This window comes from Alternaria postmessia (assembly GCF_024291825.1).
Source record: "Alternaria postmessia strain BMP 2775 chromosome Unknown scaffold_10, whole genome shotgun sequence".
NCBI classification, from domain to species: Eukaryota; Fungi; Ascomycota; class Dothideomycetes; order Pleosporales; family Pleosporaceae; genus Alternaria; species Alternaria postmessia.
The window spans coordinates 192628-214804 of NW_026260083.1; the positions used below are offsets into that span (position 1 = coordinate 192628).

The following is a 22177-nucleotide window of genomic DNA, read 5'->3' on the forward strand; positions in this document are numbered from 1 at the left end:
ATACGATGTAGACATGTTAGTCGCTGCAATGAAGAAACGTCTTCAGCTGATATACTATATCTCTATCAAGCTTGTGTTATTGGAATAACTTGCTGACGCTCTCCAAATTGTTGAGCCAGTAAGCTTGTGCTTGTGTTTGATGAACGTTGATGATAGGTATACGAACGCGACATTCTAGTTTGTCCCTATCCAGCGTTATTCAATGTTCTTTCTACTTGTTAGCGTCAGAGGGGACTCTGACACTTCGGGTCTTTTTGCTGCCACGCTGACAAAAAGAACGCCGTCTCTCCCCACAACCGCTCTTCGATTGACGTCGAGATGCAAAAATAATCCTCCTCCGGGAAGGCTCGAACTTCCAACCTCCTGATTCGCTACTGCAAGCTGTAACAGTCAGACGCGCTAGCCAATTGCGCCACAGAGGATTTTGAAATGCGCCACACTTGCTATGCGCTTTTCGATGAAAAACTGGAAAATTACACTCTATATGACTTGTGACAAAATACACATACACATGGCGAGAACAGTGAAACTGGCGATGTAGACATGTGTGCGTTGTGGGGGACGATGTGGGTCTGACTCGCTTACCCGAGCATAGAACAGCAGGAACTCCAGGATGGACGATGCGATGATGATACAAATGAATTGATCAAGTTGCGCCTTCGTGATTGTGAACTGGGGTATAGTATAGTAGAAAATGCATTTACCCCCTTTTTGTAACGCCAATGAGCACTTGCTCAGCTCGCTATGCAGTAAAAGATGTCGTATGAACGTCATATGTGGTCGTCCGATCCTCACCAGGGCCTGCTCAATGTGTGCCTAGGTGCTCTTCCGGGCTCGCTTCTTCTTTGGCTCCTTCAAAGGTGTCTCGGCGGCCTCGACGACCCCTTCAATCCTGAACTCGTTGCTCTCGAGGTCGAGGACACCCCGCAGGATACTGAAAGTGAAGAAGTCTTTCGTATAGCACGTTACTCCATCTTTCATCAATTTGTGGGCTTCTGCGTCGTCTCTGTCGTCTGCGAGGACAATGCTGCTTCCCGTCCTCTTCACCTTCGCCGCACCAATGATTACATTCTTCGCGCCCGCGGCTTTGCCTACCACCTCGATCTCGGAGAAAGACGCGTATTTCGCCTTAAGGCTTCTTGTGAAGTGAATACTGTATTCCATGAAAGGAGCTTGTGGTTTCCCGAGGACGTCGTCAAGTTTCAGCTTCCACTCCTCCTCCTGCTTAGGAGTGGATGGCTTGAAAGCAGAAACGGCGAGGAGGCGCTTGGCTGACGCAGACTCATACAGCCACTGATCGGTAACGATGGGAATACCGCAAGCAATAGCATATAGTACTTTTGTTGTTTTCTGGAGATCACCATCTCTTACACTTCGACGTATTAGTAGAGTGATACGACCGTAGAGAAAGTGCTCACCATAGAAGATTAAACTCATCCGTTAGATTTTCCACATATACCCCACCTTGCTTCTTCAAGAACTTCGCAACCTGGCTTGTCTTTGTAATGGTGGAGTTGCTACAAGCTACACGGGGCGTTGGGCCGTCATAGTCTTCTGTTGTTGTAGATGTAAATCGTTGCGAACTTTTCTGCGCTCGCGGCGGCATCGTTGACAAATCTTCCTTAGCAACGTCGACATTGCTCAACCGACTGTCTTCGGTATCACTGTCAGCTGTCTTTGCGCGCTTACTAGGCCCAGCAAGTGCTTCATTGTCGGCTTCTGGTGCCTCTTCCTGTGATGTGGGAAGTGTGCGCTTCTTGGATAATCTGGCTGGAATCTGTACTTGTGGCGAAGATACTCTAGCACTCGAGAGCAGGTTTAACTGCGCACGGTCCTGCAATTCACTGGTCCGGGCTGTCGAGAAGGCCGCTGCTTCTTGCTCTGGCTCCGCTTCGGGGTCCTTCGAGATATTAGGCGTATACTTGGCTAGCTTGTTGACGTCGCTGGCGAAGTCTGGCGGATTGAAGTTTGCATCACGAAACGCAGGCGTATGATCTACACGATCCGTAGTTGGGGTTTCTTTAACGATAGTAATCGATCTTTGATTCGAGAGCTGAGGCGTCGCTTGAGGCTGCGGCTGCGTCTGCTTTAGTGACGTTACATCAACAACGGGCTCCTTCGAATCTTCATCTTCGGTATCTTCCTCGTGTATTTCAGCGACACCGTTCACATTCGCTGCAGCTGACGAGTTGACCTGAACCTCCGAGTCTGTCCAATGACAAACGAGATTAGTTTCAGCTGTTGAAAATCCCAACACATCGCCATGGCGCAGGAAGATTGCTTCTGAGCGTCCGTCACTTGGTGGTTGTAATTGAAAATGGGCAATCGATGAGCTTTTCGTGTGCGGTTGGAAAGGCAAGATAGTTACTGTGTCTGTGATGGCTTCTACTTTGACTCCAAAGAGCCCGACAACTATAACGGTAAGAGATTGCGCCTCATACCAAAGCTCATGTAGAAGACATACCGATGCGGCCAAGCTCACGAAAGAGACCCGGCAATGGCGGGTCGCGTACCACGGAAGGGTGTTTGGATGCAAGAGCTAAGACGATGTGTGCCACGCCCTCTTCTGGCAGGTGAAATTGACTCATGCCTGGCGCTGCCGCCGTGTGTGAAGAGACCTAAAGTTCGGTATACGAAGTCAGTACATGTCTCACAATTAGTACGTACAGGCACACGACTAACCAGCGTCCACATTCTGAGTCGTTTGACGCGTCGTGGCGGATGTTAGATCGCGTATGTCAAAGTCAACGCGAGGTCACGTTTGTCTGGTGGAGGTCGGGGCTGCTAGTGAGCTAACGGTGACGTGCATAATAAGTGGGGCTATATGTCGATTCGTTGCGACTGCCGCCAACCTGTTCCTCCGAAGCAGGAACGGCTTTGCCTCGTCCATCCTACAGCAAGGGGTTGGATGTGAATGATGTGGTGCTATGGTTGCATACCCGCATGTTGTGCTATGCAATTTGGCCACCGTCCATGCTATGTGCAATTGGTCCCTGTACACCGGTACCCAAAGGTCTCAAAGCTCAGGCGGCCGTAGTCGAAGAACAATAGTAAGGAATTCGCGCTATCTGATCACAACCTCGTCCCACACCACAAACAATGCATCTAATAGATCTGCGCTTTACTTTGAGCGACTCTGTAACCCGTTGCAAGACAGGAGGAGAGTGACAACCGCAAGCATTGGTTAAGCTTCACCGGGCCGAAGCGAGTACCCAGATGCATCCAGGTGAAGGAACCGCGGAACAATAGTAAGGGCGTCAAGTAACTCTGAGACTTCATCTTCACCTTTTTCCAGCTAGCTATAGTCATAAGTCGAGATATCGAAACAATCGCACGCTGTCGCTGCGGTTGCTATTATCCGCTCGGGATCCGAAAGCCATCACTCCCAGTCACTTTGTCGACGACCATGTCTAGCAACAATCTCCATTGCAGAAGCAACCCTGTCCTCTAGCTATTATATCCCGACCCGCTACACGATAAAGCTTCGATCTTCCTCACTACTGAGCTCCTTCGCTCTTTTCTCAAACTCTACTTCATCCTACCTTTCTTCCAATTTATTACCTCAGGCGGCTTCTATTTGGACCTGCAACCAGACACCGCTATCCCAAGCAATCCGCAAACTCCCGATAACACAAACTGCCATGGACGGAATTGCACAGAGCATCCAGGTTCCTCCTAACTTCGATCCATGGAACCAGAATTTCACTCTTGCTGTATCAGATGGCTACGGCGAATGGTTAGCCGTGCCGGTGAACATGAAGTCGCTCGATGACTATCGCATCTACGGCTTTCGTCTCGCTATCAGCTACGGGACAGGTTTTGGTGTATCACTCATGCTCTTGGTCGTTCTCCTCCTTCTGACCAAGGCTGAGAAACGCAAGTCCTTCATCTTCTTCCTCAACGCTGCCTGTCTGCTCACCAACACCATCCGCTGCCTGCTGTTCTGTACTTGGGTCACCGGTAACTTCTACGACCCTTACACCGTCTTATCTGGAAATCGAAGTCGTTTGACCAGCGCAGACTTTGCTAGCTTCATCACCATCAACATTTTTGGTGTTATCGTTACTATCCTCGTCTTCATGTCACTCAGTCTCCAAGTCTGGATCGTTTGCGTCACCACACCGCCTCTACAACGCAGCATCATCATGGGTACAACCACTGTCATGGCCTGCATTGCGCTTGGATTCAGACTTGCTGCCGTCTATCTGAGCACCAAATTGACTCTGAATGTTTTGGATACCGACTCCATCTTGGTCTTAATTGCGGTCTCTTACATCCTACAAGCTGTGTCCATCTGGATGTTCAGCTGCGTTTTTACGTACAAACTAGGCCACGCTATCATTCAGAGGCGTCGTCTCAATATGCCACAGTTTGGACCAATGCAGATTGTTTTCATCATGGGCTGCCAGACCATGTTCGTACCAGGTACATTTGCCCATGCGAGCTTGAGTCTTGAAACATATCTGACACACTTGTAGCCATCTTTGCGTCTCTTCAGTTCGCAAACATTCTCCCTGAGATCGTCGCCCATGTTCTCACGATGATATGCATCTTCCTTCCATTCTCCGCCATCTGGGCTGGCGTCGTCAACGACCAGAATCTTGCCACGAGAGGACCCGATGCTCACCAACGGCTGATCAGGAGCGACTTCCACGACAAATCTGCACCCTCAACCCTCAGTGAAAGCTCAACTGTTTGCGAAAAGAGCCGTCAGATGAGTTCATGGTCGGACATGAAGAGTAAGGATCACGAGAGTCTTATCACCACCCCAACCTCGCATATTCACAACAAAAGCATCGACGAAAACTGCATCCGAGTCGACCGTAAATTCGGCTTCTCGCGTGAAGATGCCACCGACCAAGTCTAGCCGCCAGTGGCTGCACCCTTGGCCTACACTCGCCCATCTTCAGTACCTCGGAGAGCGTACTTTCATGACGCAGTTTGCATGCGCATGGGAGACAAGGAATGAGTGCGGTGAGCGAATAGATACGGCGAACACTAGGAGGTGGATGATCATCATGCGACACGTATCAGTGACGCACCCAGGAGGCGTGCGCTTTTCAACATTTGTAATTTCAGGGATCTGGTTCGAGATGGTTCAGAGTCTACATTCATTGAATTTTTCATTACCCATATGTACACATAGTCGTATCTTCCCCACCTCTAAGTTATTTCATTAGCAAATACTACACTCTGCTACAACCACTTCGCTGGATATTGCCTGTAAATGTGATGACCTCAATTCTGCACTCAGTTCTATCTGGCATATCAGTCACTAGTGGTACGACAGATATGCAATATATGCAACGCCATCCCGACGCGCGGGACGGCAAGGAACTTGATTTCGGTCTCCGAGGCAGAACATGCCCGCATTTGCCTCCCCGCACCACGTCTTCTCCTCGCAATTAGGATGACATGCCATGTATTCTCTTGCTGTAGCATCATTGATCCTGAATGCCGTGAACATTTAAAGCCGACGATGACATGTAAATTTATATTGTCTTCACCAATTGGGGAAACCTCTTGGAGCACCTTTCATACGAAAGAAACTAAACCTCCTTTAGCGAGCTCTTCTACAGCACACAACATATAGCGTGCTGGAGTAGGCTAAAGGAAGAGGTTCTCAAGGGATATTCAGCTTCTCCCTTGAATATGGTGGGAACATGGGATACGAACATCTTCGTATGTGAGCCTTGACTGGGTTTAGCGCAAAGCTTAGCCTGCTGACACGAATAGATCGGCGTCATTGGCTCAGTTTTAGGCACCCCGCTTGTTGATCCTACACCAATGACTACGCACGCCGACACGTCGCGACGCGTCTGCTATGCGACTCATCAATGTTAGAACACTCGAACTCCAGTGGTTCAACGACGATGCTATTCCCAAGTACGCCATCCTTTCCCATACCTGGGGCTCGGATGAGGTCAACTACCAAGAATTCGTTTGGATTAGTAAAGCTCGAGCAATTTCCGCTTCTCCTAACCTAGCATCTACTCAAGATGCGCATAACACACTCATGCTAGCTCTGGAGTTGATGATTCGAGGCAGCTCAGGACCCGGAGGCTTATCAGAAGAGGATCTCCTGAAGCGGGTCGGCTACAGCAAGATATTGAACGCAGCTGAGCAAGCACAGGGCTTGGGCTGTAACTATCTCTGGGTGGATACGTACGTTGATTTCCTCACATCAACAGCATGTGAAACATAGGCTGACTTTATACGTTGATATTAGGTGCTGCATTGACAAGACATCAAGTGCAGAGCTCCAAGAAGCCATCAACTCCATGTATCGATGGTACAGAGACGCCGAAGTTTGCATCGTCTATCTGGGTGACATCCCCAAACCACGCTCAGGTAATTATACGACTGCCTCCGAGATCGCAAGAGCATCTCTCAAAGGTTGCCGATGGGCACGTCGTGGTTGGACTTTACAGGAGCTGATAGCACCAATTGTATGTCGCTTCTACTTCCAGGATTGGACCTTGATGGGCGAAAAAGTTGAATTTTTGGAAGAGTTATCCGACGCCACAGGTATTCCAGTTCGTGTGCTTGATGACAGAAATTTACTTAGCGAAGTCTCAATCGCGGAGAGAATGTCATGGGCGGCACATCGGCAAAGCACACGTATAGAGGATGTAGCATATGTGAGTGTCTCTATGCAAAGTGCAAGTTAGACACGCACTGATTTTGTATACGAATATCTAGTGTTTGTTGGGCATCTTCGACATTCATATGCCATTGCTTTATGGAGAGGGTAGTAAGGCTTTCATTCGCTTACAAGAAGAGATACTAAGGACTACTGACGACTACTCTTTATTTGCCTGGTGCGCAACGACATCCGAGCATTCAACGTACCGAGGATTACTTGCGCGCCATCCTGAGGAATTCCAGCACTGCCGTTCTGTAGAGCACGAGAATGTCGTCTCTACATTCCCCATTGGGTTCACGCCAATCGGGTTACGTGTGCAGTTCGAATTTTTACCTGATCAAGACAAGAGCCGTGTGCTAGCCATGATTCGCTCAAGCAACCAGCTGAACCAGCGCCTAGCTATCACACTAAAGTGCTTAGATGGAGGGATGCAATACGCACGCGTCGATGCTGGTGCTCTAGTTCCCATCGATGACTGGCCTACTGGAAAACTTCATACCATCTACGTACGACAGAAACCTTCTATACCACCTGACTTCACGACCACTGAGTTCAAGAGCTTCCATATTCGTCGTCGAGTTTCTAACCAGGCCACACCTAATGTTCGTATAATCAGCGTTACACCTCGAAATGCCTGGGATGAAACCACCCACGAGCTACGTATACCAGATCATGTCACAGAATTCTGGGGCGCTGTAATGCTGCGCGTCCAATCAGCAGCATATGCGCACTCCTTGAGCTTTCCAGTAGCATTTGGCTTCAACCGATCGACGTGTCACTACTGGTGTAAAGCGATTCCCAACTTTACCCCACCACAGGATGGTCAGACCAGTGGTACCTGGCCCCAAGCCGTGAAGAGAAGAATACCAGACGAGGTGTACGACCCACTAAGAGGGACTGATGTAAGGAATGATATGTTCTTAGTTGGAGATAGCATGCTAGGTATCAACGTCAGCATCGTGGCGGGATTGTGTGGGGACAGCATCGCATTGCAGGTACTCATCGATGGACTAGTTAGATGGGCATGAAACAATAGTTTCTTGATGCTGCTCATGTGTCAAAGGGTTTCAATATGTCAGGTTGTAATTGAAAGACAACGACGTTCTGCAAATCTGCTGTTCTCACCGACCCGCTAAACCAATCGGAGAAAGGACGAGTCGCCTTACTCTCACACCACCACGCACGATGTCCGAGAACACACCACTTTTTTTTAATCTTTGAACATGCAATCTAATAAGTACATTAGAACGATGGAATCGCACTGGATAGTAAGATACTGGTGGCTGTCACAATGCCCAGCGTTACCACCATCACTTTCTTCTTACTCCTAACCCTTGCCATATCCATTCAGTTCTTTATCTCTTCGCCCATGACTAGTTCCGCTAACATATCGTGGGCCGAGGGTCCTTGTAAGCTAATCGCAACGCCGCAGTTTGGGACGAACAAGGTATTTCGCGCGTAGCATTCTCACTGGAACATGCTAATTTAATACTCAGGACGGCATCTTTACAACCGGAGCAACGCACATGGCACACATCCACAACGCCATACTGCGAGGGTACAACACTATATATCTGCAAGCTCCTCATGTTCGAGAAGTAGATAAAACAGCGTTCGTCGGGTACGCACAAACATGGTATCGCTTCATCAAGAGCCACCACGACGATGAGGAAGCGGAGTTGTTCCCCAAGGTAGAAGACATGTTAAGATCCAAAGATATCTGGAAAGAGACACATGAAGAACACGGTAATAACACCTTCTTCTTCTTCTTTCAGTTGCTATGGGGTCAACATCTAACATAAGACCGACGTAGAATCTTTTCTTAGCGGCCTAGCAAGCTACAACACCTACCTGAATTCCCTCTCTTCCCCGCAGTATTTCAACGGAAAAGAGCTTGTAAGCATTATGGACTCGTTTCAAACCGCCTTCATGCATCACTTCCACCACGAGATCAGCACAATAGCTGCTTTCGCAGACCACCCCTCCGCTCCAGCACCAAACACCCCAGAAGCAGAACTCGCCGCGACTGTTTTCAAAGCATGGGGTAAGAAGACTGTTACTAAAGCAGGAACTTTTGATGTCGTACCATTCTTCCTAATGAACCTGGATGCTACATTTGAGGACGGCAGATGGGCAAACTGGCCTCCGATGCCGGCGCCGGTGAGATGGGGGCTGGTCAATGTAGCCGGTAGTGTCCACTGGACGTGGTGGAAATTCTCTAGTTGTGATGGTGGAGGAAGGCCAAAGGAGTTGTATGCGTTAGAGCGGGAAGATGAGGAGTGAATTTATTGGCTTTCATGGCTCTGCAAGGATACGAACACGTTCAATAATGCAATCGAAAGATCGATAGTAAGTCCCTGAAGTGTTTGCTGAAGTTTCGAATCCCACGTTGTTCAGCTAGGATGCCATGAATTCTGGCAAGCTGCGTTGAGAGTTGTGGTATTCGAGTTCAGTATTGTCTAAGGTTTATTTTTAACACCAAGGCTGTATTATGCTCTTCCAACCTTGAAGCTCAAAATCTACCCATTGTTAGCCAGATATTCACTTTCACTTTCAGCATGTACTCACATCGTTCTTTCCTACAGCAACAACATCGTCTTCTGCAACTCTTCTCCCGCCCTCGGTTTCCACATATGCCATGGGTGCATCACCCATGACCTTCCGGTACACATCACCCACCGTGCTTCCCTTCTTAACAAGTACACAATCCCTGAATACAGCCGTTGAGCTCGCACTTCCGCTAGTATACGTATGTATATTCCGAACTGGGAAGACTGGAACTAGACCAAGGAGTTCAGCTGCCCGAGACAGGACTTGTACGACGCCTGTACTACCGAATCGGTAAAGAACCATATCTTTCAGGTTCTCAATACGTGTCGTGAGCTTCTCGTCCAGCTCTTTCAGTCCGCCTCCATCAGGGTCGCCCTGCTCGATCAAGTCTTCTCTTGTGTCGACGAACTCACTGCCTTCTGTGTATTTGATAAAGCCTTGTTTTGCCAGCTTCCTTAGGAATACTTCGGATATGGCACTGCACAGCACTATACTCTTCGGGTCTGCGGTTTTCGCAATCTTGGCTATGTTCTTGTCGGCATCGGGATGATCAATCTTGTTGAGGGCGATAACGGTAGGAAATTTCTCGTCGGTGAAGGCGTTTACCACTCGTTCGATGGTCTCGTCAGACCAGTCTTGTAGTGGTTCCTTGAGGGCAAGACGATCGAGGCAGCGCGCGACGACACTGGACGTTGACCCGTACCCCGAGAATTGGTTCTGTAGTGTCTCGACCGCCGTAGCTTTGATAGCGACATGCCTCCTCTTGATGCTGCCCCACTTCTCCATGAGGTTGCCTTGTATCCATCTCACAATCTCACTCCTCAGCCAAACAATATCCTGACTTGGATCGTAGCCTCTTGTCGCCTTGCCCTCTGCGTCGGTTGTCCCGCTTACATCAACTACGTGTACCAGCGCATCTGCGTGTCGCAAGTCGTCCAAAAACCTGTTCCCGAGACCTTTTCCCATATGTGCGCCTGGAACAAGACCGGCGACATCAAGAAGTTCTATAGGGACGGATCGCCGTCCTTGGACGCAGCCACCATAGTTGGGCTTGCAGCGGTCGGCAAGGTTGAGGCGCGCGCAGGGGCATTCGATTTGGAGGTAGCCAATGGCGCGCTGGGGATCGATAGTCGTGAATCTGGACACGTCGGGTTAGGAGCTGACGGTACGATGATTGCGATAGGAGCGGTAGAATAGTAAAGCGGTACGCGCTGCGCCGTCGCATGCAGCCGGTTGGAGAGGGACGACTTACGGAAAGTTACCTACTTATCATCAGCCTATACAGCTTCCAATATGTTCATACGTGTACGGACCGACTTTGGAGGTAGCATCTGTCAAACTGCCATGGAACACATCTCAGAAAGATTCACCAAGGAGGAGGAGGGATGGCGGGGCACTGCGCACCTGTTTAGAGTTGTCGACTTGCCGGACGACGGCTTGCCCACGAGGCCGATCAGCGGGTCGCGAGGCATTTTCAATCAAAGCAAGGAAAGAAGGACTGGGTATCAAACAAGTATTGTCGCGTGGTGAGGGCTGTGGTGCAGGAGTCGCAACCAACAGTCAAATTCGCGACAGTTCTTATCGATAACGCACTGACATCACCAGGAGTCAGCGACTTAGTGCAAACAAACAGTACATGCATTCCGCCAAGGACAGGCGACTCGTAAATCTCAAATCGCGGAACCCCATTCATCGCATTACAAATTCTAGAAGAACATGTCTATCTTGTTACAACGCCCTAGAATGCTGTTCATATCAAGATTTCACTGTCCTCCCCACTATCCAAGAAACCCACCAATACACCTGATGAAAATAATGCTCCAACTAGAGACTTTTTCGGGGTATAAACGTCGCTGAATGGGAAAACATAACATCCGCAACCATATCTGCACAAAAGTCCCTAACAACCTAACCCCAAGCTGCCAGCAGGCTAACACCCCATTATTATATAGTAAGAAACCTCATGAGATGCCCAAGTAATCGTTAATCTATATTGAGAATATCTCCCGGTTTCGTAAATTTATGTGTGCGTTTTCTACAACATTGTTAGCAGCTTGTCGGCCTCAAGCTAGGCGTCAAGTTTGCGACTTACGAGACTGGCAATGGCCGCAGCCGAAGCGAGGTCTGGCTTGCCTGACACACTTCGCTGCGCTGCGCGTGGCAGGCCACTCCCACTTGTGGCATTGAGTGGGGCTCCATTTGCGGCACGCTTAGTACCCGCTGCTCCAGGTGCAAGTCCTTGCACCGTTGAATGACGCCTCGCGGGAGCAGAAGTCTTTACAGGGGAGGTGCCGCTCGACACCTGGCGTTGACCGCTGGCTGCGGTCCCACGACTGAAACTAGACACTGGAGGCTCTGGAAGAGGTCGGACGCGTGGCTGCGCCGATTGTGGAGGCGGCATTCGCTTTGCAGGCGAAGAAACGCCAGAGGGGCCGTTGAAAGGTCGTCGTTGTTGTTGACTGGTTTTGCGAACGCCAGTGATGAACTCATGCTGCATGGCTTCATCGGGCTTCATTCTGCGTTCGGGATCCCATCGTAGACAGCGCGTGATGAAGTCGAGGAAAGCCTCGTCATCACACTTCAAAGCTTGCTGTAGTGTCTTCGAGCTGGGCCTTCGCCTGCGACCTTTTGACGAGACGGTAACTCTGGGCTTACCGAGCGAATCAAAGAACAATTTCTTCCTGCTACTCTTCTCGATAAGATGCTTCTCCGGGGGTCCAAATATCTCCATGATGCAAGCAAGCTGCTCTTGTTCATTCTCTCCAGGAAAGATAGGGTAGCCAGTTAGTAGTTCGGCAAGAATACAACCCAGACTCCACATGTCAATCGGCAATCCGTAGCTCATACCAAGGATGACCTCGGGCGAACGGTAGAATCGCGACTGGATATACGTGTAAACCTTCTCGGTCTCGAAGCAACTTGATCCAAAATCGATGACCTTGATTTCCGAGTGCAGCGGGTGCGCAAGCAGAATATTCTCCGGCTTCAGATCGCAGTGAATGACCTTCTGGGTCTTCAGAAGAGTCAATGAAGCCAACATCTGTTTGCAGAACCGGCGGATCAGACGGAGAGAGAAGCCCTTAAATTCGTGTGCCTTGATGAACTCGTACAGGTTCATACCGAGAAGCTCAGTAGAGATGCAAAGATGGCCGCGGAAGTAGAAGCTCTGGGTGAAGTTGATCATACTGTGCTTGTTGTCGGGATCCTGATGTTTGTCAGCAAGTTGTCCCTGTCAAATGGTTCAAGTTTACTTACCCATTCACGCAACTTCTGGAGAATGTTGACTTCGACCAGAGCTTGCTGATGGAACCTCTTCTTGTTACGAATGATCTTGATCGCTTCGAGTCCTCCCGTCTTATGGTCTACGCAGCGCACGACCTGTCCGAAACTACCCTTTCCGAGCACATCAACGACTTCGTATCTGTAGGCAAGATGGTCTCCAAGGACAATGTTGTAATCGCCACGTTCGTCGTCGTAGCCAAAGTTCGCTGTCTGCGCATTAAGGTCGCCGACGTGCTTCTTGGCATTCTTCGTTCCACAGAAGTACACTTCTTTGTAGTCGATAATCTCCCCCCTCTCGAATATGTTCAGGTTGGCCATACGTACAGCATCACTTGGAGTGACACGCTCCTTGGCCGTGGCGCGCTTGCGAAGCTCATCAACATCCCTCGCCGCATGCTCAAAATCTTTCCGCTTCGAAGCAAGCTTCTTCATCTCCTCGTCGGCTAATAGATCATCCCGATCTAGATTGGGGTCGAGATTACGAGCTTTGAGCATGTTTGACGAGCTCTTCGTACCCAACATCCGCTGCATCGGTGTCAAAATGGACGTGGACTTTTGTGTCACCTGGCTGGTAGCCTGGTCTGTGTGCCCCGACACAGCACGTATTCCACCGCCTCCCACGGGTTTACGAGCACCTGACTTCTCAGCCTCGGTGTCACTTGCGACAGCTGCTGTAGAAGTCTTGCGACGTCCAAAGTCGAGGGATGGTCGGGTTCCACTTTTAGCGGGAGGAGGAGTTGTACCAGTAGCGCCGCTCCAAGTAGCAGACGCAGGTAATCGAGGTGGCGGCATCTCGCTGTGCTTAGGTGGTTGAGGCTGCTGTCTTTGTTCGTCCGTCTTAGTGCCCGGTTTTCGGACCTGTGGATTCTGCGACTGATGTGTCGCAGCTTTTGACGAAGCTCTCCTCCAGCCGCTAAGGCTAAGCTTTCGGCGCAAGGATGAACCAGAAGAAGGCGTTTCTGGCTCTGTCGACTCAGAAGTCTGGATCGAATCCGATGTGTTTTTCTTCTGTAATGGCCGCGGTCCAGCAACCATGCTCTGCATCTCCACATCCTTGGCGGATGACTTGTATTCGCCGCTGGGTCGTGGCTGCAAGCGAGCGAACTCTCCGCTTCCCTTTGGTAATGAATTCGACGAGAAAGGTGTGGTGGCTTGGCGTGTCGGGTTCAGGGTCGGAATGGGTATCGTACCGATATTCGGGTGTGTATCAAGCGACGAGTCTGCTGCACGCAAGTTGAATGCTGAACTGCTGCTACGTAAGTGTTTGTGGTATTCATCATGATGGTTGTTCCTTGAGAAGAAGTTCGCCTTGGACGCTGTCATGGGCGTACTAGGCGTTTTGTTGGCAGCACGTTTAGGTGGCGGTGTGACATTACGCTCATCTACTTCGTCAGAAGGCGCAGGGAAAGATGATATCCGGTTGTTGAATGGTGTACCAAGTGGTAGCAGGTTCAGCGGTGGTAGTCTGATTGGCTGCAGATTCTTTTTGCTGGACTGCTGTACCGTGGTGGGCGTCCTCTCAGTTTCCGAACCAGCTCCGACGGTTAACCCTCTTCGATGTCTGATGGACCCTGTACTCCTGTTCAAAACGCCACCGTCCTGGGTCTCAATGGGCCGAGGTTCAACTCGTTGTGCATCGGGTGTCGAGACAGCCTCTTGAGATGCTGGAGGCGCGTTCATCTTCGAGTTTGGTGTATTGAATGCAAAACTGCTGCGCTCAGGGTCCTTGGGAGACTCATATGCTTTTGGTATAGCCGGTACTGGAGGAACTTCTTCTTGTTCTCCACCAGCTGAGCTTTGCACGTTTCGTGGCTTTGGCGCAGGCAAACGCGAGCTTGTCGGAGCAGGATTTGTACGCAACGGTATGGACGAAGGACCGACCTTTAGCGAGTTCAAGCTCGAGTTTGAGGAAAGCGAGATGCCAGAGGCATAAGACTTGCGCTTCTGCTCGGGTGTCGCACGTGCCGAAGAGGGCGTCATGCTCCCTCCCACGGCCAAGGCTGGAGACTGGCTAAAGGCACGCTCGTCGAATGTCTGGTCGCCTTGAGGTGTAGGAGGGCCCACCGGGCCGTTTGGCGGGTGGTTAGGGTTCATGGACAGCCTCCTCAGCCTCCGAGCGTCTGTGGGGCTAATAGTTCGCGCTCCGAGCCCAGATATGTGCGGTGCGGTTGACTGTCGCTTGCTCGACGAGGACGAAGGTGTGTATGATCGTTGCGCCGCGGGAGATCTGCCAGGTGAGCGGGAATGGTCCAAGGGCATGGAACTCGGATCGGGGCTGATAGAGACAGTCAGGTGGCCCGGTTGCTGTCTCGAGGGCGGCTGTAGGGACTTTGCTTTCGCATTGCGTGCGGCAGTTGGAAGCTTGGGTACCCCGGTGGTTGTAGTGTTGAGGTTCGTAGAGAGTGGCTCCCGCCTGTTTCCCTTGTTCAGTGAAGGGGCGCGGCCGAGCGTAGGCATCGTGTTGTCATTCGCGAGTCTGTCCATTTCAAAGCTATTCGTTGGCAGCATTCCAGGGCCAACGCTCTTTCTCGGGGCTCGGGCGGCCGGGTTCGAGGGTGCCTGGGCAGGGAAGTGACTTTGGCGGCGTGATCGGATGGCCATGTTGGTGGGCGGCGGAGGCATCGCAGACGGGTCAGAGCCGGATGCGGTGGAAGCACCACTCGGCTTCCTCGCAGTGGACTGGCTGAAGCGGCGAACGAAAGAGCTGCTACGTGCAGGGCGGGTATCGGTGGGGGCTCCCGTAAACGGCTGCATGTTGTTGCTATTGCTATTGTTATTGCTGTTATTAGGGGTGGTGCTGTCGGCAGGCACGTTGGTCTTGAACGTGCCGGGGGCAGGAAAGTCGCTTAGCGCGGGCTCGTAGGAGAGGCTGTTGGCAAAGTCATCGAAGTTGACGGCGGGCAGGAAGTCATATGAGCCAGTGTTCTCGTTGGACTCTCCCTTTGCCGGGCTGCTGATCTGCGGTTGCTTGGTGAAGCTGAAGCGTGGGTTCGAAGGGACGGGGCGCGTGGCCGTCGTCTCGTTGGCGGGCGTGGGGAGGAAGGAGCGTGTCTCAAGAGAGGCAACGCTGGCGCCGCTTGCCATTCTGCTGCTTCACGCGTCAGCTGATCTGTCGTGCAGTTACCTACGTAGGCCCGGGAGGCTGCGGCGTCGTACCTCTGCTTGTTGAAGTCCTGGGGCCGCTCGCGGGGGCCCAACGGCACCTTGGCCCTGCCTCGTCCTGCGGCGTTGTTGTTGATGGTCGGCAGCGGTCGTGCTGCGCTTATAGCATTGGATGCGCTTGTCTTGCGCAGGCGGCTGCCCTGGTCGCCCGTCTTCTGGAACTTGCGTACGCGGTCTTCTGATGAGGCAGGGTTAGCTCCGTTCGATACGACGTCGCATTACGCGACTGCCCCCATATGCTTTTTCGTACCTGAGGAGCCACTAGAATCCTCGGACATGTTGGACCCTGACCGTTCGGGCACGTTGGTCGATTCCATGGTCCGAGTTGTCGTTCGCGGCTGCGTCGACATGGTCCGCAGATGTCAGCTCCACAGCTGGTCGTCACGACACAGGCAATTGGAGCTCTGCTGTCACGAGATGCTTCAAAGAAAGAAAAAAGTCTTCCTCTTTCAAAGAACGCCGAGAGGGTCTCCAAGCGTCGAGCTTGGGCACCGAGGGAGACCTATGCCGACATGTCGAACGGACCCGGCTACAGCGGTGAAAGCGATCGGCGGTCGGTAATGAGTCGAGCGAACGGCTATCGGAATTATTCAGGGTTGGGCAATGTTGCAGCGCAAAAAGCACGGCGCGGTGTTGCTGCAAAGGGGGCGAGGTGGTCGCTGCTGCGGTAGTCGACGTTCGTCAAAGTTACAATGAGGGTCGGCAGCCCGCAAAAGCCACAACTAGGCACTAAGGTTGTCTAGTTGACAGGCCCCCTGTCCATATCTGCCCGTTGCGGCGAATAGGATATTATCAAAACAACTCTCCTCTCCCAGGAAACGGACGCATCGTCCAACGGCCTTACTGTCTCGCTGTCAAGTCAGTCAAGCTGCCACGCTCCGGTGCGGAGTAGTTGTCTCAAGCAGTGCGACCATCACCTGCCAACGACGACTGCACCACCCAAACCACCCCTAGTCCGACTGCACATGGCACGGCTTTCAGCATGTGCATGATTGAACCCTCTGTTGTGCATGCTATAGATCATGTCCATGTATCGTACATACGACCCCGAAACATGACAGCGGGAATTCCGCAGCTGCTCCACAGTCTTAATCTCCATCTCACCACTAATCTGAAGCGGAGGCCGTACAGTACCACAGGGGTCACCGACATCCTCTAAATACATCGAAGCCTAAAGGTTGTCTGTCCCTGATCACCAGGATTGCGCACCACCACCACCAGCCCAAGGGTGCACGGACGCATGTGGGGAAAACGTCGGAACGAACAACGTGCCACGGCACAAGCTCAGCGCCACGCCCAGTTCCCATGCATGTGCGTCATCCGCTTGCTGCATCAAACACCACGCCTGTTTCTGCATCTTCCACATCGAACCGTGAGAGTAAGCTGTTGAGATATCGCCATCGAAAGAGCTAGGATAGAACACTATCTTGGTGTCGCCTGGGCAGCTGCTGAACGTTTATACGGATCGAGAAGTCGCGACTCAGCCACATGTGACACGCCTGCCTCCAACAATACGCAACAGCAGCGTGACTCCCTTATCAATCACACTTCGATACCTACGGCCTCGTTCTTGACTCAAATTCATCTAGTCTTGTCCTTATCAATAGATCAATAGAAACACACAGTGGGTCCCACTATGGGCTCTGACAATGCAGAGTCATTGGCGAACCGCGACACACCCATCCCAGTGGTCCAGGTACATCATGCGTCAAACGATGGCACTCCCACTACGGAGAGACCGCATTCACATTCGCGCCGTCTGTCGGCTAGCAAACTCAAAGACAAGCTGGAATCTTTGGGCGACAACATAAGTCGGGAGTCGAGTAGCAGGGTAGGAGATAAGATGATGAACATGTGAGTACAGTCTGCAAGGCAAAGGTTTTCATATCTTGTTGTATATCGAAGATATTGTTTCCTCGAGCAAACGAATTATGGTGTTGTCGCGAGGAATAATCCTAGACCAGACAATACGTTGTTGATGGAGCTAATGCTTACAGGCTGCTCGCACAAGTCCTCCCCTCAGAAGACCTCTCCGACAGCTCGCCTCCAGACTCATCAACACCAAGTGGCAATGCACCACATGTCAAGGATCGGCGCTCTCGAAGCTATGTCGCTCGCCCCAATTTCAGTATCCCTACCATGTCTTCCAACTTTCGTCGCTTCAACTCGCGCATCGGTGTTGCCTTCATTCTTCAGAATCGACTCATTCGTTTGTTCACCTGGGTACAGCCCACACAAACCCTCTCGTTCCTGTTGGTCTGGACATTCGTCTGTGTTGATCTATATCTTCTACCCGTACTCCCGCTGGCGTGTGGCATGTTTTTCATAATGGTACCTGCGTATCTGACTCGGCATCCAGAGCCTATGGCAAACGCAGTGGATATCGATGGCGATCTTTGGAGGGGGAGCTTAGGAGGACCACCGCTAGCAGACGCAAAGACAATCAAGCCTGCGCCCGAGTTCAGCAAGGACTTCTTCCGCAACATGCGCGATCTGCAGAATTGCATGGAGGACTTCAGCCGCGGCCACGACGCTGTACTGAGCTTCATCACTCCACTTACTAACTTCAGTAACGAGAACCTCTCATCGATGCTCTATCTCATCTTACTTGTCGTATCGGTTTTGTTGTTCATATCAGCGCATCTACTACCATGGCGTGCGATATTCCTCGTTATCGGATACACTTTAACGGCGTTGGGCCACCCTAACGTTCAGGATCTCCTTACAACGCCCGAAAGCGAAAAGTTCATCTCCGATGCAGAACACGAAAGCCGTTCTTTTCTCCTCACCATCTCGCGCGCAGACATAGAACTGGAGACATCGCCAGAGACCCGCGAAGTCGAGATTTTTGAACTACAGCACCGCGCACTGCACGACGAGCATGGCGAGTACGAGGGTTTCATGTTTTCACCATCGCCTTACTCCCCTTTATCGCCTTCTAGGATCAGCGGCGACAGACCCCGTGGCACACCGTTTTTCGAAGACGTGCTCCCACCTCGCGGCTGGCGCTGGAGCGACAAGAAATGGACACTAGATCTCTTGTCCCGTGAATGGGTCGAAGATCGCTGTGTCACAGGTGTGGAAGTTGAGGTCGAGGGTGAGCGATGGGTCACGGATTTGCACTACGAGGTCCTAGAGAGTGATGGAGAGAAAGCCAACGCAGCGAAGGCAAAGTTAAAGAAGCGGACCGGATCAAAGGGAGGTAGCAAGGATATTGGCGATCAAGAGAAAGAAGTTCTGCGTCGGGCATGGGAGAGCCATGCGCCAAGTCGCAAGGGCGAATGGAGGAGGCGGAGATGGGTGCGGGGTGTGGAGAGGATGCCTTGGAGAGAGGGTCAGTAGTGTTGGGTTGTCGCGAGAAATGGACATAGATGTTGTAGTTCTCGCTCGCAACACTAGACTTTTCCATCCTACTTCGCCGCTTTCACCGATGTGGTGCCGTTCGCGTCTCGGATTCCATCACCACTTTCGCACTCCAACTCGGAACTATAACAAACACAGTTGCTCCTATCGTTGCGATCTGAGCCGCACTGTTCAGGCTGATGGGAACTTTACTGTATGTACAGACAGCCCAGTGGCTAACATGTGGTTCCTGATCTGCGACCTTAGCTTGCTGCCGCTGCAGTAGCGTCGGAGTACAGGAACGGGATTTTGCGGGGAGGTATACTGTGCTGGCGAGGCTAGATAGGCTGTGCGTAGCCTTGTGCGAAGATTCAGTCCTGGCGTCGTGATCTCATCACAAGAGGCGAAAACCATCATCGAGCATTCGCGTTGCTGGTCTCAGCCATCATTTGCGGACTTAACAGCTTAACCCACGTTTCCTCCAACGGCCGATTCACCGACTTCGGCAGCCAGCCGTTTGCATGCAGGGTACCTACGCTAGTGTGGAGAGAGGGTTAGCAGCCCGTCGGCCAGCCGCGCTACCTCCGCCTGTAGTGGAATCATCGAATCTGAGAGTAAATTGATTGCTAATGTGACCCAAGGTGACGCCCACGAAACCGATTGCGCGGACAGCTCGGAACGAAGATTTCTCTTAGGCAATTACTGAGCATTGCGCGTTTCGGCCTGCCTCTTTGACATAATCCACCAAGGTTCGCAGCCGCGGCCGGAAGGCAAATATAATGCTGCTGCTCCTCTCACACTGTTTCTCTGACTACTTTACTACTGTTCGTGTTCCAGTTGCAGCTCAGTCGAGTCAGCTGTTTTCTACTATTCTTTGGGCCTAACCCCTCCTTCAAACTCGGACCCAACTCATCTGGTGCTTAGGTCCCGCCTCCGAGACAGCCTACCCGACAAGCCTAGGTTCCTTTCGCCCACACGCAAGCACCACATAATTAGGTTATACCTGCTTCAACCTCCACCGATTGTGCCTTTAAAGATCCGGCAACCCCTCCATCAATTCTGGGGAAATTTTTGGGTGGCAACAACCTCGACGGCCGTTGGTCAAGGCACATTCACCCTTCGGCTCCGATTGCATCACGCGACATTTCTTGCGCACCAAATTTCGAAAGCTAAAGGCTACTGGTCAACAACCACCTTGGACACCACTTTAACGTCACCTTTCTAACAAAAACACCATCAATTTTCTTCGCTGTCAACCATCACAATGCTTCCCGCTCTACCTCGGTTGGGCGATTATGACATATCAGCTCGGAACGGCTTCTTGCCTGATGAGATACCCATCGATGTTCTACCAGATCGCTACTACCAGCCATGGGAGACAATTGTACGCAACTTCCAGAGTCTGATCCTGGCCAAGCGGCTACGTCGAATAGTAGATGCACTTCCAGTACTTGAGACCGACCTCCTTCTCACGAAAGCCGAGTGGCAGCGAGCCTATTCCATCTTGGGATTCATTGCCCATGGGTATGTCTGGGGCGGTGACAAGCCCGCCGATGTAAGTCTTGATAGTCTGCATACATAGGTGTATCGCGTTGCTAACGATTCTGTGCAGATTGTCCCGCCCTCTATCTCGATACCTTTCATGGAAACGTGCAGACACCTGGAACTGCCACCGGTGGCAACCTTTGCAGGGGTGTGCCTGTGGAATTGGCGACCTATGTTCGATGGCGAGCCTACGGATACACTGGACAACCTTGCAACGCACATGACCTTCACTGGCTCAATGGACGAATCATGGTTTTACCTGGTATCTGTAGCGATAGAAGCGAGAGCTGGACCAGTTATTCCGATGATGATCGAAGCTATCGCAGCAGCTAGACGTGGCGACAGCAACACAGTCGTGCACTGTTTACGATCCTTTGCGGAGCGACTTGACGAGATAGGTGCTCTTTTGGAGCGCATGTACGAGAGCTGCGACCCACACGTCTTCTACCACCGCATCCGACCATTCCTAGCTGGAAGTAAAAACATGGCAGACGCGGGCCTTCCAAATGGAGTCATGTTTGATGATGGCACTGGTCAACAGCCATATGTGCAATTCAGTGGTGGCAGCAACGCTCAGAGCTCGACCATTCAGTTCTTCGACATCGTCCTAGGGGTTGAGCATAGACCTACTGGTGAGAAGCGGACTAACATAGAAAACCCTGCTTCATCTGGACCTTCGCATGGTTTCATCCAGGATATGCGGAACTATATGCCTGGACCTCACCGTAGGTTCCTGGAGCATATGGAGAGCATTGCAAACATCCGGGAATACGTTACAGTAAATCGCAAGGATCGGGCCCTTACCACTGCCTACGATGCATGCCTGGCCATGCTGCGAAGCCTGCGGGATAAGCACATCCAACTCGTCTCGCGGTACATCATCATCAAGTCGCGTGAGACACAGTCGCACGCCCGATCGGTGTCGCCCAAGCAAGCAAACAACCAGCGCGTCAACCTCGCCAACACTATGGCCCGTACAGGAAGCAAAAAGCTCCGTGGTACGGGAGGTACAGCTTTAATTCCATTCCTGAAGCAAGCGCGGGATGAGACGGGCGAGCCGGCAATCGATGCGTGGGCAAAGCGATTACTCAACAACGGGCCAGCAGAGATTGGTGCGTCCTTTGGTGTTGACGATGGCGTTGCGCGGCTAGGCAAGATTGCAGAGGGTTTCAATGGGCAAGTTGAGATTGTTGGTCTGGCTGGTACTTGGAGTGTTGATGATAGCGAGGGAGGTATCTGTCATTGGTGATGGATGAGAAAACCCTCAAAACTCAAAAACGATTGTTTTCTGGCGTTTGGATCTGGAGCAACATACCCATCTCGACACATTAGTGTAGGTCAATAGATTTTCATAGAGTAGCAGTTTGCTCTCTACCCACCCTGCGCTGGTTAACATCCATGGAATACCGGCGTCTGCTCGGTGAATCTCTACATTGCATCATAGTACATGTCGAAAGATCAGTTGATCCCTAAAGCGATGTCATCTAGACCCACGAGCATTATGAAACAGACCACGAGTGTTGCACATGTCGCGTTTCCAAACGCCACTTTCGTCAGATCTCCCGCGCAGGGCAAAGTTGCGCGTTGCGGGAGCCCAACGCGTGGGGCGTGACGTCATACTTCACATGCTCCACCACCTTGCCAAACAAA

General features: G+C 51.5%; 7 protein-coding genes and 1 non-coding gene across 8 annotated transcripts; 4 read left to right on the top strand and 4 right to left on the bottom strand.

Annotated features, from left to right (window-relative positions):
- Positions 1–332: 332 nt before the first annotated feature.
- On the bottom strand, positions 333–422 carry J4E82_002522. The gene has a single exon. It is a non-coding gene; the product is annotated as a tRNA-Asn (tRNA).
- Positions 423–816: 394 nt separating this feature from the next.
- J4E82_002523 (uncharacterized protein) lies at positions 817–2694 on the bottom strand (the record flags this gene model as incomplete). The annotated part of the gene is made up of 4 exons (XM_051728822.1): positions 817–1372; positions 1419–2412; positions 2465–2618; positions 2683–2694. 4 exons carry the CDS (start codon positions 2692–2694, stop codon positions 817–819), a joined length of 1716 nt encoding a protein of 571 aa, XP_051591340.1.
- A 947-nt stretch (positions 2695–3641) lies between these two features.
- Positions 3642–4867, top strand: J4E82_002524 (uncharacterized protein; the record flags this gene model as incomplete). Its single annotated transcript, XM_051728823.1, has 2 exons — positions 3642–4425; positions 4479–4867. The coding sequence occupies 2 exons, from the start codon at positions 3642–3644 to the stop codon at positions 4865–4867; spliced, it is 1173 nt and encodes a 390-aa protein (XP_051591341.1).
- Positions 4868–5824: 957 nt separating this feature from the next.
- On the top strand, positions 5825–8929 carry J4E82_002525 (uncharacterized protein; the record flags this gene model as incomplete). Its single annotated transcript, XM_051728824.1, has 6 exons — positions 5825–6165; positions 6230–6641; positions 6703–7548; positions 8079–8093; positions 8143–8392; positions 8460–8929. The coding sequence occupies 6 exons, from the start codon at positions 5825–5827 to the stop codon at positions 8927–8929; spliced, it is 2334 nt and encodes a 777-aa protein (XP_051591342.1).
- Positions 8930–9135: 206 nt separating this feature from the next.
- Positions 9136–10668, bottom strand: J4E82_002526 (uncharacterized protein; the record flags this gene model as incomplete). Its single annotated transcript, XM_051728825.1, has 4 exons — positions 9136–9165; positions 9215–10334; positions 10506–10535; positions 10601–10668. The coding sequence occupies 4 exons, from the start codon at positions 10666–10668 to the stop codon at positions 9136–9138; spliced, it is 1248 nt and encodes a 415-aa protein (XP_051591343.1).
- A 548-nt stretch (positions 10669–11216) lies between these two features.
- J4E82_002527 (uncharacterized protein) lies at positions 11217–15990 on the bottom strand (the record flags this gene model as incomplete). The annotated part of the gene is made up of 5 exons (XM_051728826.1): positions 11217–11231; positions 11289–12401; positions 12452–15563; positions 15635–15818; positions 15891–15990. The coding sequence occupies 5 exons, from the start codon at positions 15988–15990 to the stop codon at positions 11217–11219; spliced, it is 4524 nt and encodes a 1507-aa protein (XP_051591344.1).
- Positions 15991–17276: 1286 nt separating this feature from the next.
- J4E82_002528 (uncharacterized protein) lies at positions 17277–18982 on the top strand (the record flags this gene model as incomplete). The annotated part of the gene is made up of 2 exons (XM_051728827.1): positions 17277–17494; positions 17638–18982. The coding sequence occupies 2 exons, from the start codon at positions 17277–17279 to the stop codon at positions 18980–18982; spliced, it is 1563 nt and encodes a 520-aa protein (XP_051591345.1).
- Positions 18983–20246: 1264 nt separating this feature from the next.
- Positions 20247–21776, top strand: J4E82_002529 (uncharacterized protein; the record flags this gene model as incomplete). Its single annotated transcript, XM_051728828.1, has 2 exons — positions 20247–20537; positions 20595–21776. 2 exons carry the CDS (start codon positions 20247–20249, stop codon positions 21774–21776), a joined length of 1473 nt encoding a protein of 490 aa, XP_051591346.1.
- Between the last annotated feature and the right edge of the window lie 401 nt (positions 21777–22177).